The sequence below is a fragment of the Malus domestica genome, chromosome 08, assembly GCF_042453785.1.
Source record: "Malus domestica chromosome 08, GDT2T_hap1".
Classification (NCBI taxonomy): domain Eukaryota; kingdom Viridiplantae; phylum Streptophyta; class Magnoliopsida; order Rosales; family Rosaceae; genus Malus; species Malus domestica.
The window spans coordinates 29,877,492-29,896,066 of NC_091668.1; the positions used below are offsets into that span (position 1 = coordinate 29,877,492).

General features: G+C 38.2%; 3 protein-coding genes across 6 annotated transcripts; 1 reads left to right on the forward strand and 2 right to left on the reverse strand.

Moving 5' to 3' along the window:
• Positions 1-354: 354 nt before the first annotated feature.
• On the reverse strand, positions 355-5,162 carry LOC103411042 (tyrosine--tRNA ligase, chloroplastic/mitochondrial-like). 4 transcript variants are annotated; one of them, XM_070826160.1, is made up of 6 exons: positions 4,954-5,162; positions 4,411-4,711; positions 3,831-3,884; positions 3,585-3,718; positions 1,908-3,383; positions 355-594 (listed from the first exon to the last, which is right to left on the reverse strand). In XM_070826160.1, the coding sequence occupies exon 5, from the start codon at positions 3,371-3,373 to the stop codon at positions 1,925-1,927; it is 1,449 nt and encodes a 482-aa protein (XP_070682261.1). In that variant the 5' UTR covers positions 3,374-3,383; positions 3,585-3,718; positions 3,831-3,884; positions 4,411-4,711; positions 4,954-5,162; the 3' UTR covers positions 355-594; positions 1,908-1,924. The 4 variants fall into 4 exon arrangements, with proteins under 4 accessions (XP_070682261.1, XP_008347911.3, XP_070682262.1 ...); XM_008349689.4 differs by lacking the exon at positions 3,831-3,884 and having other exon boundaries at positions 4,954-5,068; XM_070826161.1 differs by lacking the exon at positions 4,954-5,162 and having other exon boundaries at positions 3,831-3,878; positions 4,411-4,561.
• A 996-nt stretch (positions 5,163-6,158) lies between these two features.
• LOC103421414 (thiamine biosynthetic bifunctional enzyme TH1, chloroplastic-like) lies at positions 6,159-7,431 on the forward strand. Its single transcript, XM_070826573.1, has 3 exons — positions 6,159-6,412; positions 6,543-6,617; positions 7,294-7,431. Exons 1-3 carry the CDS (start codon positions 6,242-6,244, stop codon positions 7,384-7,386), a joined length of 339 nt encoding a protein of 112 aa, XP_070682674.1. The 5' UTR covers positions 6,159-6,241; the 3' UTR covers positions 7,387-7,431.
• Positions 7,432-12,299: 4,868 nt separating this feature from the next.
• On the reverse strand, positions 12,300-15,241 carry LOC103411041 (serine/threonine-protein kinase SRK2A-like). Its single transcript, NM_001328776.1, has 9 exons — positions 15,122-15,241; positions 14,780-14,854; positions 14,587-14,688; positions 14,315-14,368; positions 14,130-14,222; positions 13,930-14,022; positions 13,363-13,467; positions 13,174-13,272; positions 12,300-12,617 (listed from the first exon to the last, which is right to left on the reverse strand). Exons 1-9 carry the CDS (start codon positions 15,239-15,241, stop codon positions 12,300-12,302), a joined length of 1,059 nt encoding a protein of 352 aa, NP_001315705.1.
• Positions 15,242-18,575: the final 3,334 nt, after the last annotated feature.

Consider the following 18,575-nt stretch of genomic DNA (forward strand, 5'->3'; position numbering starts at 1 on the left):
TTTTTAGACAATCGGTGATCCGTCGGTCATTGAAAAAGTTTTTAGAATTGAGTGGCAATCATGTAATAATTTTGTGAGTAACACAACACATCTGAGATGCAACGCAATGTAGAGACCACGAGCTTGTTTGGATGTGCTTTTAAACTGACTAAAAGTGTTTTTGGTGAAAATATTTTTAGAAACAATCATTAGTAAAAATGTTAGTAAATCTTGAATAAACATTTTCTTGAAAGAAGCACATAACTAGTGCTTCTTGTGGAAAGCACTTAAAGTGCCTTTGGAACCTAAAAGCATTTTCTTTAAAAGCGCTTTCAGTCCTTTTAAAAGCACATACTACATGACTACAAGGCACTCTTGTCAAACTAGATCAACATTTCAACTTTACGTAAAAGAATAGACCAATCAATATGATACAGACCAAATTAATTAAGAGAAAAACAAATCATCTAAACAACGGGGGGAAAACAGTTGCGTTTAAGCCTCATCAGCCTTCAAGAACCACAGCGAAAAATGTCATCTTTAAAGGGAGGATGCTCGTATCCAACTTCTTAAACTCCAACTTTCACCAGATTCACATTAACGAAAGCAAAACACCTGTTGGAACACCGATAAGAGTCGTCGTTAGTATATGTGTTCAGAACTTTGAAGAGCTAATCCTAGGTCAAAACAATGGAGTTCGTACTATACACACTTCGAATGGTGAACAGTTCGTGCATAATGAGAAATCAATATCTATACGTAATAGCTGACCAGCATGGATGATGCTATACAAAAGTAAAACAGCTAGTCAAACTGAACAGTACAACAACAAAGCTTTTTCCCACTAAGTGGGGTCGGCTATATGAATCCTAGAACGCCATTGCGCTCAATTCTGTGTCAAGTCTTCCGTTAGATCCAAGTACTCTAAGTCTTTTCTTAGAGTCTCTTCTAAAGTCCTTCTAGGTCTTCCTCTACCCCTTCGGCCCTAAAACTCTGTCCCCTAATTGTCAGACTGAACAGTAACGACCAAACTTTGCCATAAAAAACATCTTCACGTATATTCAACCTTTCCTTGTGCAGAATGGCTGACCATATAATTTGACGGGACACTATCACCAATGTAGACAACTCCAATGGAACTAACATTTGGGATTGTTTTGTCATCATATGTAAGTGTTAGTTGAACTTGATGTAAATACTGGTTTACGCCAAAGCGGATTTCGAAAGACAAAAACTACGGTGAACTAGAAATCCTATACCTCATCCCCAACATTCATACCAAAATCGATATTGCACGATATCTTATTCTCAATCAAATATGGTCCACCTAAAACACAGATTCTGAAAGGGTTTATAGACCAAAAAGATTGAACTTCACAATATAGCAATATCTTAACAATATTGTTAAGATTTTTGTTCAAGTGACAAACGAATATGATGAATGCTTCTAGTATGACCAATGAAAGTTCAAAGTTTTTAACCGGGGGACACGTTTCAAAAACAAAATTGCAATGAAAGTTCGAAGTTCAGGGGAAAAGAAATAGCTTGAAACATTTTTATGCTGTGGAACCAACATTTTTAAGTTTTAAAACAGCACAGAAATTTGAAAGGTTGATCACAAATCACAGCAAGAGTGAAGGAGTATATAACAGGGCACCAGAAAGAAGCAAGCCTTAATCATGAACAGCTTTAAACACTACTCTAACTTTAGTTTTCGATTTACACTTAAATCGGGTTCCAAGAAGTATGGGATTCAGCAACTACTCTACACTTAAACAACTCATAAGCTTAAAACATATGCAAGTCAATGCAAAAGTAACTGAACAGAGATATCAGGTGGTTCTGGATGGCACAATATTAAATGTTGAACAGTTGTATCTGTGAATATCGAGCTTTAAAGATGAGCATCAAAGTGATATGAGACATACCATCAGACAGGCACCCCTCAGGTGTCGCTTATCTGTACCAGAACCTTATTCTTCTTGCCTGCAGATAAAAGCAGAAGTTTCCCGTCCACAATGTCTTCAGGTTCAATTCTCTTATTTTCACTATCAACTTTGGAGTTGTTCAAGTAAAGTCCCCCTTGCTTCAACAGACGCCGGGCAGCAGATTTGCTGTCAAGCAAACCAGATGAAACTGAGAGATCAAGAATAGAGAGATCAAGGACCTGATGATACAGGAATGAGCATGAGGGGACATCCTCAGAAATGGCTTTAATGGTGTTCCAGTCCAATTTAGTATCAGCACCAGGCCTCATTGCTTCAGTTGCCTTGAGGGCCTCGTCCAGACCATCTTGACCATGCACAAAACGAGTGACCTCCTCAGCAAGCCTGCGCTGAGCTGTGTTGGGCAAGTATCCAGGTCTCTCCATCTCGCTCTCTAACTGTTTGATGTCATCCATGTCCAGGAAAGTGAGAATCTTGAGAAACCTGACCACATCAACATCAGGAACAGAGAACAAATACTGATACAACTTATAGGGAGACAACATGGACGGCAAAAGCCATATGGCACCATCTTCGGACTTGCCAAATTTGGTTCCATCACTCTTCAGTAGAAGAGGAAATGTCAAGCCATAAGCAGCAGCATCCACACGAAGAATCTTGCGTATGAGTTCAGTCCCTGCAGTTATATTCCCCCATTGATCGCTACCTCCAATCTGGACATTAACACCTTCATTGCGGAAGAGGTGGAGGAAATCATATCCCTGCAATAACTGGTAAGTGAACTCAGTATAGCTCATTCCTTGTTCTGACTCCAACCTCTTCTTCACACTCTCCTTCGCTATCATGCTCCCCACTCTTGCATACCGACCCACATCTTTGAGAAACTCTAACAACCGAACCTCTTTCCACCAATCATAATTATTCAAGATGGAAATCCCACCCAGAATTCTCGTAATCGTATTGGTTACTCCTGTGGTGTTTCGGGACAGAGTATCAAGGTCGAGCTCGGGTCTCTCCAAGCTCTTGCCGGAAGGGTCTCCAACACGAGCGGTGGCACCACCGATCAAAGCAACGGGGTGATGCCCACATCTTTGGAACCATGAGAGGACAACAATTCCAATAAGGTTTCCCAAGTGCAAGGATTCGGCAGTTGGGTCAAACCCACAATAGACTTTGAGAGGAGGGAGATTGGGGTCGGAGCAGGATTGCCTTAAATGCTCACTGGTGATGGATTCAAGCAACCCTCTCTCTTCAAGAATTTCAACCACATTTGGACGCCCGGACAAGGACTGAAAACACTTGACGGTAGAGAGAATGACTGGATTCCTCAACTTATTTCTGCGAACGGTGGGTAACCTAGACACAGTACTGAGAGGGGGAAAGAAGAATGGGAGACTACGGTAGTAATGGGAGTAGAGAAAGGCCCTTGAGGTGGTGGCAGCAGCCATTATTAAATTCCTGCAAGAAAAAGAGAGATTTTCAGAACCAGTAACACATTTTCTTAATTTCTTCTATTGTCATACTCAAGAGTAATCCGCTAATTTCCTCTTTGAACTTCGGTCACTTCAATGAAGAATGATACGCCAGAAATAATGATGTCGATGCCACTACTTCCAGTGGAAGTGAAACAAGAGGTAGCAAGAAGCCAGGAAAACCCACCTCTCAGAACCTTCAAACTTGAGCACACTCTCTCCAAAAAATGATTCTTCGGCACTCAGCCATCTATCTTAGTGGAAAGATTCTGTCAAAATTTTGCCAGCATCTCCTTTGTTATATGAGCAAAAGGCCGAAATCTAAAACAAAACAACGAGTGGATTTCAGAATCAAGTAAAAGTCTATATAAGCTATATTCAAAAGCCAAAACTGAGACTAAGCCAAAACAGAAGCAGGGCATCAGCTACAAACCAGTGGCAGCTCTAGAAATTTTTCTCCGCCGGTACATAATTTATATCACTGTTTCTATAAGAACAAGAATGTCCATGATAAGTACACAATATGTTGGGCCATAGAATACGGGTTGAAGCGATATACAATTACAATTAAACGAAGTAATCTTATTATACGTAAGGATGTCGATTCATTTTTCATGTACGAAAGTTGATAGACTCTCTCCTTTTTTTGTACACACTAGTTGTTTTCTAAATTTACTAGACTAATTTTTTGATTAAGTTTCTTTTAAGGAAGGCTTCAGCGTGCGCAGCACACGCACAGATGCTATTGAGGCGTTTTATCGAACAGTTGGAGGGCAATGTTTACGGCAGACCCAAAAACTTTGAGGGGTCAACTCCAGCCTCCCATCAAGAAAAACACTAAATTCCTAACTTGCTCAAATCCCTAAATCCCTAATTTAAAGAAATCAAATCAGAAATGAAATTATAAATGAAGAGGGAAAAGAAGAAGAAGAAGAAGAAGAGTAGTACAATTTGCAGAGGCTGGGGCAAGAGTGTAATTAAAAGAAGAAGAAGAAGAAGAAGGAAGAACTCACATGAAATGGAGGTACAGGCGGCAGCAATGGCTGCCTGATAGAGAGGAGCAGTCTCAGGAAGGGTGGAGGAGTGGCATTGGCTGGTGTGGCTGCTGCACTTCACACTATCGGGTTTTGGGACAAGATTGAGCTTTCTGCTAAGGTTTAATCATGACCGTTCATTTTAAAAGATGGCTGAGGTTTCCATCATCATCGCATAATTTCATGGCAAACGAGGCTCACTTTCTCTCCACCTCTCTCTCCTTCCTCTCCTTCAACAAGGTAAGCTCTCCCCCACCCTCTTCGCTGCTTTTCCAATTTACTGTTTGGTTGCCGAGAAAAAAAGGCAGAATGTTAGACCAATAGATCAATCAATCAACGTCAGAATTCTTTACTCTTCTGCTTTTCCAGTTTACTATCAATTTATTTATTTATTTGAAGAATTGCATATCCAATTACGTTTTCAAAATCTTTTGCATTTTCAATCACTGCTGCTGCGTTGCCATGGCTGTTGCATGCCTGGGTTTAACTTATAATTTTAATTGTTTGGCGTTAAATCGTTACCAGGCTGTGCTGCCATCAAAAGGTTTGAGCTTTTTGGTGAATTCGAGATTCAACCGAAGCAGGCAAACGAGAACTTCAATGGAAATGCAGGGAAATGGAGTAGTTTGGGTTAATATTTAAACATTGGGTTACAAATGTGTGGAAGTCTAGAAATACCAATTAAGGGGAGACTTGCTCGATGCCCAAGCATCAAGCCTAGAGACAAATTGGCGTCTTTCCATTAATGTATAGGCCATGTGCCTATGATTTAAATATCAAGTGATAGGGACTGATTCACAATCAGCCAAAAAGCATTGTTCAATGGCAATACAAGTAAAAAGCTGATAACTCATTACCCACCAAGTGCTTTCAGACAAGAGCGAAATCATTGCAGTCAGGCTAATCTGCCTGTAAAAGAAGGAAGAGGCCCTAGAGACAAGGACACTCAACCAATCAAACAAACATACAAACTCTGCTCTCAAGCTAGATTTGCATCCAAAAGCTGTAATCAGCCTAGATCTCGATCATTTTCAGGATATCTCCCACACAAAAGCTATCTCTTGTCTAGTTTAAAACTATGCTATCACTTTTAGTGGCGTAGTATTGATTCTCTTGTGTAAACTGGTTTACTATCCATCCTTTTTTAGCATAGAAACCTCTGTAAACTCAAAGAGAAGTGATTGCAGGAAGTTCAACCTTGCCCTACAAGGTGAAATCTTGCTTAAAGTTCTTTGTGTGTGTTCTAAGATAATAGATCTACTGCTTAATGTATTCTCTAACATGTATTCATGTCATATCTATATGTTTTTCTACTTTAAAAGTCACATTTGCATCTGGATATGGTCAGCTTAATGGATATGCTTTCATTTAAAACCAATCAAGAACCAAACAAATGACTTAAGGGATCAAAACTCCCCTCATTCAAATATACAAGACTATGAATTGAAAGTCCTTGATCACAAGGTATGAAAAAGAACTTAATGTGGACTTACCCATCCATGACAATCCTTTGATAACAAGAAGTCCGAGTAACTTAGGACGCAAGTAATCTACTAAACAAAATCTTGTTCTACATCTACTATACTGAGATAGTAGCGACACGCCTAGCACTTAGATAATTTTGATTACGAGCCTCAAGGCCTATACCTAAGGCCCGACAAAGACACCTCAAAACTAACTATATCCTCTTCTTGCAGCACATCAGCAAGCAAGAGCCTGACTACACCTCCAAAGTACCAATTCCTTGAGGAGCTGTGCTAAGAGCCGAGGAGCTCTATCCGGAGAAATCTTCACCCAAACAGAAGTTCCAATGACAAGTGACCACTCTGCAGTTAAGATTCCACATGTACTGACTGTTGCTGGCTCGGATTCGGGTGCTGGTGCTGGAATTCAAGCTGATCTTAAGGCTTGTGCTGCTCGCGGAGTGTACTGCTCTGCTGTCATAACTGCTGTTACTGCACAAAACACTGTTGGGATTCAGGTGGTTGTTTGATGTTGCATTCCGTGGCCTATGCTCTGTTTGGTTGTTGAGAAAGCATAACACAAGATAGAAAAAAAAAAAAAAACATTTATAGTGGTGACTGTTATCTTTCTTTTTCTTTGATGGATAGGGTGTAAGCATTGTGCCCGAGGAGTTTGTTGCCGAGCAGATGAAGTCTGTGGTATCTGATATGGATGTTGACGTGGTAAGTCAATGTTTGGAACTGCTTTAGTTTCCACCTTGAACTGGTTTTACAAGCTGGTCTGTTTTTACGACTCTTGTCCAAAATACTTCGGTATTTTGGTACAATGACATATGTTCGACTGTTTGATTTTAGCAAGTTAGGAATTTAGTCAACCATTCTGGTACAATGACGTATGTTCGACCATCATCATGAGCTTATAGAATTGATTGATAATAGATTGTAGAGTAGTTATATAGTATAAAATAAAAGGAAAACTAATGAAAACAGCTTAAAAACTTTGAGTTTTAACGATAAGGACAAAATAAAGGGTAAAATGAATAGTACCAGATTTGACTTTTTAGTGTGAAAATGTGATTTTTTATTAAAGTGAACAATCCTGTGAGTTTTTCGTTAAAACTCCCTAAAATAAATCTATATGCTACAACTACAAGTAGCTAATGAAATGTTGTATTCTTCACAGTTGACTAGACATCCATTTTCTTTTTTAAGTCTGTATGTGGCTAAAAATTTAATCTCAGTGTCTGCAAATGTTATTTCAAAAACGCTATTATAAATTTGTCAGCTTTCACTTCCTCTGTTCTTTACCTGAGGCATGCATATTTTGCAAACTTGTTTATATCAAGAAGCGGTATTGATACTAAATTGGTTTTGATCTGCTCATGATATGTCATTCTAGGTGAAAACTGGGATGTTAATGTCTTTTGGCATCATTAAGATTCTGCCTCAGCAACTTCAGGAGTATCCTATTCGAGGTATGCAGTCCAATTAAAAATTAAAGTATTAAAAGCGTGACGCGTGGGCGAGGCATGAGACGAAGCCTCACGGGACCTAAATTTTTTAATATATACATTGAGCATACATAGAGGTCGCATTTGGTGCGATGGCAAGTGCCTTCGCCCATGAGCGGTAGGTCTCGGGTTCGAGACTTGGGAGCAGCCTCTCCATAAATGGGGGTAAGGCTAGCCGACATTCACCTCTCCCAGACCCTGCGTAAAGCGGGAGCCTTGTGCACTGGGTACGACCTTTATACATTGAGCATACATATAACAATGCACACAGACAACACACACAGTCATTATATAAAAAAATAAAAATCAGAAAAAAAAAAGCAGAGAGATGATAGTGCAAAGAAGAGGTATGATGCAGTTAAAACCCTACCCAAAATTTGGGTTTGGGAGTTAAAAAAAAAAAAAATCCCCTTAGGCCCGCCTTCCGCCCACTCCTTCAAAACAAAGGCGGCAACCCTCAAGCCCAGCCTCACAGGGCGCCTAGGCGCGCCCTGAGATGAACCTTTTAAAACATTGTTTAAAATTGAACATTTTTTTATCTAATGTTAATAAAGTAGCATTTTTAACGAGTTTGATAATATCATTGAAGGCAGCTTTAGTGGTTGACCCTGTTATGGTGTCTACAAGTGGAGAAGTATTGGCTGGTCCTTCAATTCTTCCTGGGTTTAGGTATGCTAATCCATTGTACATAAGATTGAGTAAATTCATAGTCCCACCTTCTGGTTTTTTTTCGCTTTTTGAAAACCTCTTTAGGATGTTGAAACCATCTATTGAATGCAAAATGTGCATTCAGATCTGCTTGGCAGAATGTTGGACATGTTTTGAATAAAGCAGAATGTTGCATTAGTACTAAATTCGAATGCATTGTGAGTACTGTTGAAATCATAAGAGAAGGCACTTCACTTCACAAATGTGACTGGTTTTTGTTTGTTCTCACAAAACATTCTTCCATTACCTAAGACTTTACTAGGAATAGTTAATCATTTCACCTGGATAATCAACTAAAACGCGAAGGTGTTTGTAGTTTTTAACTATTTCCAGTAAGTCACTATTGCACAGCGGAGTACCCTTGAACTTGTATTCAGGAATTTGTACGAAATGGTCATGGTCATTTCTATTTGGTCATTTCTTCTTGGTTGCGTTGGTTCAATGGCTGTACTACAGTCTGCATATCCATCTTTGATCCTTTTGACCTCACTGTTGAATAAGTTGGGGGATAATGTAAAATTGTTATCGTGTTTGAAATTATCTGATTGATGGGGCAGTTGGGCTATCATATGGTATTGTTTGGTTTAGAGGGTTTGGCCAGGGTATTTACTGTGTTTTTAGGCATGTGCTTTTGGGCAATGGTGTATTAGGAGTTAGGACCCCCAAACTCATCTATTTTCTCAGTAGATGGATTTCTTTGTTTTTGGCACGTTTCTTGGAAACAAGATTGCGTGATCATGTAAATGTTGTGGGGATTAGTAATTTGACGGGTATTAGTAATCTGTGAATGTTGTGTGGATGTATTAGTCTTTGGTTTCCAAAGAACAGTCTCCCAAGCTCTCAACTTATTACAGTAAGTGCCCTTGACATATTTGGCAAGGTTTATAGCTCTGTGCCATCCTCAGTATGTTGGCACCAATGTTCAACAGAGATGAGGAGACAATGACCGTTCTAGGGGTTTGAAGCCCAATAGCGCAATGTCTCTCATTGAGGTTAGGAAGAGTTGCAGTTAGATAATATTGACATATTTTCAAGCTACCAGTTACAGGTTTTTTTGAACATTTCCTTCTTCTCCCGTAGAATTTTGTAGTTTTCTTTTGCTTATTTCACTTGGTTTCGCTACTTTTCACAGAATTAATGCAGTGTGATAGTTGGAAATTTATGAAAGAAAAACTAAGTTTCTTTGTGTTGGAACTGTAGTTTTATAAAACAGTGTCATTGCTTTTCAGAAATGTTCTTGTCAAAGGCGGAGACCTTCCTGATTCATTGGATGCCGTTGATGTCTTCTTTGATGGTAAGCTTTGGTCTTCTGGAGCCTTCACACCGATGATAATACTTTTCCTTCATCCACTTGATGCACGAGTGAAGTTCTGGAAAACTTATTTCTTTAGGATTGATATTGCAGGTGAACACTTACATGAGTTGCGTTCATCACACATAAAAACTCGTAATACTCATGGAACTGGTTGCACTTTGGCATCATGTATTGCAGCTGAGCTGGCAAAAGGTTCTTCAATGCTTGAGGCTGTTAAGGTAAATACATATGTGCTTCTTATACATCATATGCTGCAGGAAGAGTAGATAAAATAGCCTCCTATGTTTCTGAATGTCATGTAGTTCTTTTGTAGAGTCAGATGCTGATTTCAGTTTACGAATATGGCAAACTTCATAAGTTATTGTTTCACATTGGGATTGCCTGCTCGGAATTGTTATCAACTGTCACCCACTCTTCTCATGTATGTTGTTATTATGTATTCTTTTAGCCCAATCAAGACACCCACCCTTCAAAGTTTCATGGCCTAGATTATACTCTGCCCTTCTTGAGCATTTGTTTGTATGCATTTCCATAACTATGCTTATGATACGTAATAAATTTCTGCTTCTAGTAGTTTTCCGTTTGTTCATCTTGACAATACTTTAACTTTGCTTTGCAGGGAAAAGGATATTGAAACCGGGGATTTCCTGGAAGCAGCCAAGTGATGTCTCCAAATTTGCCATGCCTATGGAGTTCCATTACTAATAAACGATCGCATTTATGTTGCACTTGCTTCTGACGCTGATGGTGTGCATATTGGCCAGTCCGACATGCCCGCCCACGTTGCACGTTTTCTCCTTGGCCCCAGAAAGATAATTGGTGTGTCTTGCAAGACCCCAGAGCAAGCAGAGCAAGCATGGCTTGGTGGTGCTGATTACATTGGCTGTGGTGGTGTATAGCCAACTAATACAAAGGAAAACAATCTCACCGTAGGCTTAGACGGGCTGAAAACTGTTTGTTTGGCTTCCAAATTACCTGTGGTTGCGATTGGTGGGATCAATATTTCAAATGCACGTCCAGTGATGGAAATGGGTTTACCGAACCTGAAAGGTGTTGCAGTTGTGTCTGCTCTATTTGACAGGCACTGGCGGATCCATTAAGGGGCATGAGGGGTCAGCTGACCCCCCGAATTTCGATGAACCTCCATAGATACCTTAGGTGTTGACCCTCCGAACTTCGGTGAATGTCCATGGATACCTTGAGTGTTGCCCTTTTGAAGATTAAAGTTGGCTTCATACTTGCCCTCCAACCGACTTCAGACCTACCAAAACCTGATAAATGTCCGTGAATATCTTGGGTGTTGCCTCTTGCATACATTAACATGTCTGTAGTATGTATTTTCAAATGACTTCAGGCCTACAAAGACTCGATGAAATGGCAATATGCATGCTATTTCTGGTATAAAAAAATTTGCGCGCTACGCGCTATTCTTACTGACCCCCTTAATATTATTTCCTGGATCCGCCACTGTTGACAGGGAATGTGTTTTGACAGAGACTAGGAAGTTGCATGCAGTGCTAACGGAGGCGGCAGCAGCAGTTAACTGAAACGTACGGGAACAAGGCCTTGATTCAATTTCTGTCTGAAGTTTAGCATCGGTACCAGAATAATTATGACATTCATTTGTTCTTGTTAGTGGTTAGAAAGGCGAATGTACTCGGTGTTTTTGAGTTCCATGCACCGAAAAAGGTTGATCTTGCACAGAAGATCTGAGTATGGACGTTAGTCTGCGTGGTATGGGACGTTTGGTTGCTCGGTATGGACGTTTGTTTTTTCAAATATTTGGCAGAGAGGTTCTGTATAATGTAATGCAGTGCAGCAGTGTGATGTACTGCTCTAAATTAATTCATGATATGTTACCATGTGCTTGGCCTCTGACTTGAGATGAGATGGTTGATCGAATATTTCAATTATTGACAACATTATTGTAATTTTTTTTTTTTTTTTTTTAGTAGATGTGAAGAATATAAAAGTAAGCCTCTTTGCTGTATTCTGAACCCTGCATTGTAGTCGGGGGTGCAACTTGAGTTGGGTCAACCGGAGTTCGTTTATCCCAACATGGTTTTAAACTATAAATGGAAACCCACCCAAACTCAACCCGGTCCCAACCTGATCGTTTATTGGGATGTGTTAGGTTGGGTGGATGCCTTTCTTGTCCATGTCAACCCAAATTCAACCCGATTTTAGTCTGCATTCGCTCATGTACATATTAGTCATCCCAATTCATACATATATATATATATATATAAAGCTAGAGAGAGATTTCGAGGGAGAGAATCCTACTCCAGTAAAGTTACGACATGGGGTAAGAAAAGCATTTTATCCTAACAGAGAACTGGAAAAATGAAGACAAGCAATCAGAAAAGGAGTTCAGAACAAAGCAATCCAAATAAAGAGATAGGGGAGGTACCAAAGTATACAACAAAAGTATTATTAACTTATGTTCTAATTGAATAAACCTCCTTACATGCCACACCCCATTAGGGGGCAAAGTTTCCTATGTGAGAATCGCTTGTTCTCGGATAAAACGATACAACACAGCCCGTTTAGGCGTTTACACCCTTCCCCCTCCGAGCCTCGAGCCTCCCGCCTCCCTTCTCCCTTCTCCCTTAAATTCAAAGACAAAGACAAACAACTCAAACCCACAAGCTTTAACTACAAATTCTACTAGTGATACATCCAGTCAGTCTCAGGACAAACTATTGTCCTCAGCACCACACTATAATTTACACAAGCTTGTTTATTGAAACACCATCACCTACGCAAAACAGAAAAACTGACTGTTTTTACAAACATGACAACGTTTTTTACGACAAGGACAAGGAGAACCCGCACTTTCGGGTTCTCCGATATTAAGGAAGAAACTGGTCCTCAGCTGACGCTCACTTCTCCACTTGCATGTACTTCTTTGACTGTCTTAACATACTCATCTTCTTCTTCTTCCTCCTCGCCTTCTACTTCTTCCTTTGTATCACCATCTTCTTCTCCCCAGCTAAAGCCTCCAATTGATCGGGAAACTGGAGGAGGAATTTTGGCTTCCTCCACTATCTTCATGATGTCTTCAACAGTTTGGGGAGAAAAGGTTGGGTTTTCTTTTCTGTAGTAGATGATTTGAGCTGCTTCTGTAAGCTCTCTCGGCAAGTTCTTTAAAAACCATGGGTGGTTCTTGATATCTTTAATGGTGATCCTCTGAAGCAAGAATTGAAAGCCAGTTGAGCACACCATGGAAGAGCAAGAAAACAGAAAACAGTGCACTTAGCTGATAAGATCCAACATCAAATTCAGTTGAGTTATTTATGTTCAACACTAGCACAATGATTCAAACTTTTAAAATTCATTTCTTTTCGTTTTAGGGGGCACTTTGGGATGACAAAAAAAGACCTAGACAGGAGCAAATCAGATGAGACTGAAGTAAACAAAATATACGAGGACTTAGATGCATACCTCCATCCCCTCATTCCGAAGGTCAAAACATTAGTTCGTTGATAAGACAACAATTAAGCCATTATGGATTCTTGAGTATTCCAAAGACTATCAAGGTAAACATTGCAAGGGACACTTCATTATACGCCTAGTCTAGTAGCATATTCTGTGTCAGAAGCCTATATATGCAAATCTGATGTTATTCCGTCATAACAGGACAACGAGCCATTTGCCATTCACCCACAAAGTTCAGCAACCTAAAGCTTTCTTTTTTAAGTAATACAAAATCAAAAAGTGCCCGGCAACATAGTATCATACATACCCTTGCTGGATTTGCAACAAAGATGCGAGAGAGGAGATGCCTACACTCTTGAGACATGTGAACATGGTCTGGGATCTTGTAATGAACGCCCATTATTTTCTGCATCAAAAGAATGAAAGGAAGCTACACAGTTAAAACGAAAAAACATGAATGATTAACATTCAGAGGCTGAATAACTAGTCAAATTACTTTCATAGTTTTCCTGAAATTCTTTGGATCTTCTTGGTCTTCAAATGGATAAGCTCCCACCAGCATAACATATAGGGTTACTCCACAGGACCACACATCTGCCAACTGGATGAACAGAAACCGAAATCAGATAATTGAGGTAAAAGCTGTATAATATATTTTCTTGTTGAAAATTTCTTCTTACATGCCAGACACAAAAGATTCAATGAAAGAGTGTATAACATCATTTCACTTCCTGCTCTCCCCAGGCAGGAGAACGGTTTACCTCCCTGATTCCTAGTTGTCATGTAAATGAACATTGCTATTATGGAAGCAAAAAATTGAGCACAAAAATTGATGCTGCCACTCCAAGTTTCAACTCATTTTCGCCATCATTAAATGATATACCTACGCCTTCAACCACCTACTTGGCGCACATAAAGAAATCTTATGACACAATCCGGATAATTCCATTCATTGTAATGAATTGCTATCAACTGGTCCTTAGAACAATATACCAGTATCTTTAAAACTGTGGTGCATCAGTTATAGAAGACTGAAAATGACAACAACGCGAAAGTTAGCTACCTTGCCATCATACTCTCTTCGAGAAAGAACCTCAGGAGCAATATATGCTGGAGTTCCCACTGTTGATTTAGGCCTTGAATGCAGCAAGGATGACTACACAAATAAAGTTCATCAGACTATAGAACTTTTACATTTACCTTGAAACATCAAAGCCTCTGACAAGGGGCAAATTTTCACAAATTTTCATTGCAGAATTAAACCTTAGAATAACCAAAATCACAAATTTTCAGGCGTGGAGCTGCGCTGCCATCCAGCAAGGTATTCTCCAGCTTCAAATCTCGGTGGCATATTTGCTGCACAGCAAGACAAGGGGCAAATGAGAATCACAGGTTAAGGAAAAAATCCATTGGAGATCAGGAGCATTAACGACTCGTATTATCTTTACCAGAGAATGACAGTAGCTAACTCCCGAGATAAGCTGCTGAAAAAAATATCTAGCCTGCAAATCCAACAAAACTTAAGATGACTTTGTTACTTAGAAACTTAACAAATTAGCCAGACTGAACTACACACACTGGAGGGTTATGCAATCATAAGTATTGGCATGCTGTAAGTATAGCTATCGTTTTCTTTATCATTTCCGGGATTTTATGAGGGTACAAGTACAACTGTTTTCAAAATTTGGAGCTTCCCATTAGTCAAGGTCAGTGATCAAACCTCATCTTCACTGAACCTTCCTGCATTGCAGATTCGCTCAAAGAGCTCTCCACCAGCCGCATACTCCATCACAATACCAAGATGTGTAGGAGTCAAAACTACCTGAAATTCCAGAACATCATATTAGCCCACTGAAACTGATTATATTTTATTTGGATCCTTCACAGTGAAAACCATATCAACAAACACACACCTCCCTGAACCGAATGATGTTTGGATGGCGAAGCGATCTGTGGTTTATGATTTCCCTTGCCACATTCTCATCAATCTGCAACCAAACAATGAAACATATAGTTAACGTCATACACATATACATATAATCATTTGAAACTAATAAGATATTGTGTTTTTTTCATGGATTCATAGAATGAAATGGAAAGATTGTAGCTTTTTCAAGCACCGACTCCGGAATTAAACAAATGGGTTTTCCTACATGAGGTTTATAATTCTAAAAGAATTAAACTTCAAAGCAAAAATCAATGCAAAAACAAAATAAGTAAACGGAGAAATGAAAAAAGTGGGGAAAAGTAAGGACCTTGTGGCCGCGGTCGATGTATTTCATGGCGACGAGCTCTTTGGTCTCTTTGTTCCTCATAAGCCTGGCCACCCCAAAATTCCCAGATCCAATATCCTTGACAACCTCGTACTTTTCCATTTTCTACGTTTGATTTCTTCTAATTTTGCACTTGGGGTTCTGTAATGAAACTCCAATTGAGCTGCACACCTCGGAAGCTTGAAACGATCGATTGAGCTTTCAAGTCTTGGGTCTCCAAGCGCACACAACACCCAGAAACACAGAGAAACTAAACCGAATCGGAGAAAACCCAAATCCTGGAACGAGATCAGCGTTCTAGAGAGAGAAAGGGGTTGGGAAGGAAGGGGGGTACTGAATTGTATCACTTGCTGGATTTGATTTGGGGAATGAATTAGGTTGGGGTTGCATGTGGTGAAGATTGAAAGAAAGGAATGTTCTATTTGGAGAGGGAGAGAGGGAGAGGGAGAGAGAGAGACAGAGGGAGAGATTTGATTGGGGATTGAGAGAGATTGAGGAATCCAAGATGCAGAGAGTCTTAAAGGTTAAGCAAAAGGAATCAAGCTTTATAATGGTGAGCTTTCTTAATATTTATTTATTTTTCATTATTTTATTTTTCCAGTTTTGTTTGGATCAGTCTCCATTTTTTACTTGGTGTGAACCGGCGCCACATGCATCAGTCTTTTTCGTTGGAAATGGGTCATTTTCGGATCATTTATTCCTAATCAACCAAATTATGAAATCCGTGTCGTTGAAATTTAATTCAACAATTAAAGTTATTATAATTTTTAAAGTGTGTCTCTATTTGTAGTCATTGAATCAAATTTCAACAACACGAATCATTTGATTTGGTAGATTATGAGGTTTTTCGTTTATAATTTATTCCTCCGTAACTACATCCACAACTTGTTATTTTAATTGAGAATTCCTCATTGTTGCATCTGCAAAGAATATGAACAATACTTAACTACTCAAAGATAAGTAAGAATTTTTATTCAAAATTTCTTAAAATTATTCGTTGTCAATTTATAGAACTTCATATTTATAATTAAAACAGTTCAAATTATAAATCACTCTATAAATATCGTCTCTACAAAAAATCAATTAAAAAGTCATTAAACTGTTTGAAAACAAATGAACGGTATTGGTAAAAGTATTACGAACCGTCTATGCATTTACTACAATAGATTGACTAAACGACCTTAGTTATAATTTATTTTTGGCATAGATGATCTTTACAGTGTGATTCATAATATGAATAGTTATGATCATAAAAATAAAGCTCTATACTTAAAACACTATGAGTTTTGAGTATAAGCTTTTACTCATCTTTGAGTAATCAAGTATTATTCAGAGAATAATACCTCTAAACCCTCATCCACCAACTTGCTTTTTTACGAAAAAAATAATTAGTAATATTTTTTTGCTCGTATATGAAGCATAAATTAATCGACTAGTATCAAAAAGTTAATAAAATAGTGAATAATTCCACATAATTATAATTGCATAGTAATCTAATTCGTTGAATGTTCATCAATCCATGTCTCAATCTTTTATATTTAAAGCCAGAGCCCCAATTTGGGGTCCGGCTTCTTCGACAAAATGATTAGGATCAGAATGCCCCTCAGCCAAAAAAATCAAAAGCAGTAAAAAAGAGCATAAAAGAATGCAAGGGTAATTTTGTAAATTTAATTCTTAATAATTTTGTCATAGAACAAGTGGGCAGGCAATTTGACAGAGATAGTAGCGATTAAGTATGAACGGTCATATCATCATTTTAAGAGACGTATAATGTCAGTTATATATAAAGATCTTTTGCACTCGGATAATAATGTAATTAAATTAATTATCAAATTGTTGTTTTTTTTAATAAGGGATATTATATACACTAAGGGGAATGGGGTAAGCTTAGTTTCACAATGGACTATCAATAATATAATTCAATCAGTTGTTTATTAAATATTATTTTCTTTATTTTGAAACACACTCAAAACATCTTAAGAGGCGTATAATGCTGATTATAAAAAAGTCGTTCGCACGCGAATAATTATGTGATTAAATTATTTGTCAAATGATTTTTTTTCTTTTAACAAACGATATTATCTACACTAAAGGGGAGAAACTAAGTTTACCCTCATAATGGGCTAACAATAATGTGATTCAATTAATTATTTATTAAATATTATTTTATTTATTCTTAATGTAAATCCTATAGAGACCGATGTTATTATGTCAATTCAAATGCTTTAATTTGTTTATGAGGGGTTTTTTCTAGCATAATATAAGATTATTCATTTACTTCAAATATTTGACTTTTCTTTTGTCAATTTACACTTATAAATATATTTAAAACGTGGAAATCACGTGTAGCATGTCGTAATTCAAAAAAAATATTTTTTGCACGCGCGTGTGCGCGTGCATGAAGGCTAGTACTTATTAAAATAAAAGGTAATACGAGACATCACAACTTGCAAGACCAATGGATAAGACTTGCAAACGTAAATATTCTCCACAAAACCAAAATATATGCAACTAAAAGGTTAACATAATTTTCTCATGACATCAAGGGCTTTTTTTACAAGTACTTTTAAACGACTCAAAACGCTTTTAGATAAAATATTTTTGAAATTAATCCTTAATAAAAATACAAGTTAATTATTAAAAAACACTTGAAGTACTTTTTGCAATACGCACGTAGTCTACGATTAAAGGCAGTTGCCAAATGAGCAGCAAAACACAATCTTTCCTCCACAAAAGAACCAAAGTTTTGCCAGGTCTAAATATCACCACAAAAAAAAAAAACAAAAACAACCAATCTCGAGCACACATCAGAGACTCCACAGTTAAGAGTGAAGCCGACTTCGATGAGCACTCACAATCCTTCCACTAGTACTAAAGGTGGGTTGCGTCCGAAGCAAGCAACTGCAGATAGTGGAATTTGTAAGACATCTCTAGCAAGCAGTGTGCAGAGTTGAATATTTCAGGGAAAGGATCCGTTCACACCTTAGACTTCCACCAAAGGAACATATATTTCAAATTCATTATTTCTTGGAAAGAGAGACTCCTCATTTGTGCATTGTTCAGAAATGTTTTTAAAATAATTGAAAGCGATTTTGTAGAAATCACTTAGTAAAAACGCAAGTGAATCTTAGAAAATCATTATTATAAGAAACACTTCAAGTGATTTTGAAACCAAAAAATATTTTCTCTATAAGGGTTTTTAATCATTTCTAAACCACTTCGAAACCACTTCGGTAAAACATAACTCCATCCAACCTGTTGCACTAGCAGGAATCTTGTGTTGTGACTGCCATTCCAGCATGCAATCTATCAAAAGCATCCGCAAGAACTTGAGATATCAGATTTTGGTGAAGAATACAATCCGGAAGGAGGGGAACATGCCAATATAATTGTTTGGCTTTTTAATTAAAATGATCTATAAGATTAGCATAACTCC

Excerpts from the sequence above, each read along its gene's own strand:
- LOC103411041 (NM_001328776.1), bottom strand. The coding sequence starts at position 15,241 with ATGGAAAAGTACGAGGTTGTCAAGGATATTGGATCTGGGAATTTTGGG. Across the intron at positions 14,855-15,121 it reads ACATCGACCGCGGCCACAAG|ATTGATGAGAATGTGGCAAG; the intron begins GTCCTTACTTTT and ends GTTTGGTTGCAG. Across the intron at positions 13,273-13,362 it reads ATTTCAGGAAAACTATGAAA|AAAATAATGGGCGTTCATTA; the intron begins GTAATTTGACTA and ends CTTTTGATGCAG.
- LOC103411042 (XM_070826160.1), bottom strand. The coding sequence starts at position 3,373 with ATGGCTGCTGCCACCACCTCAAGGGCCTTTCTCTACTCCCATTACTAC.
- LOC103421414 (XM_070826573.1), top strand. The coding sequence starts at position 6,242 with ATGACAAGTGACCACTCTGCAGTTAAGATTCCACATGTACTGACTGTT. Across the intron at positions 6,413-6,542 it reads AAAACACTGTTGGGATTCAG|GGTGTAAGCATTGTGCCCGA; the intron begins GTGGTTGTTTGA and ends TTTGATGGATAG. Across the intron at positions 6,618-7,293 it reads CTGATATGGATGTTGACGTG|GTGAAAACTGGGATGTTAAT; the intron begins GTAAGTCAATGT and ends ATGTCATTCTAG.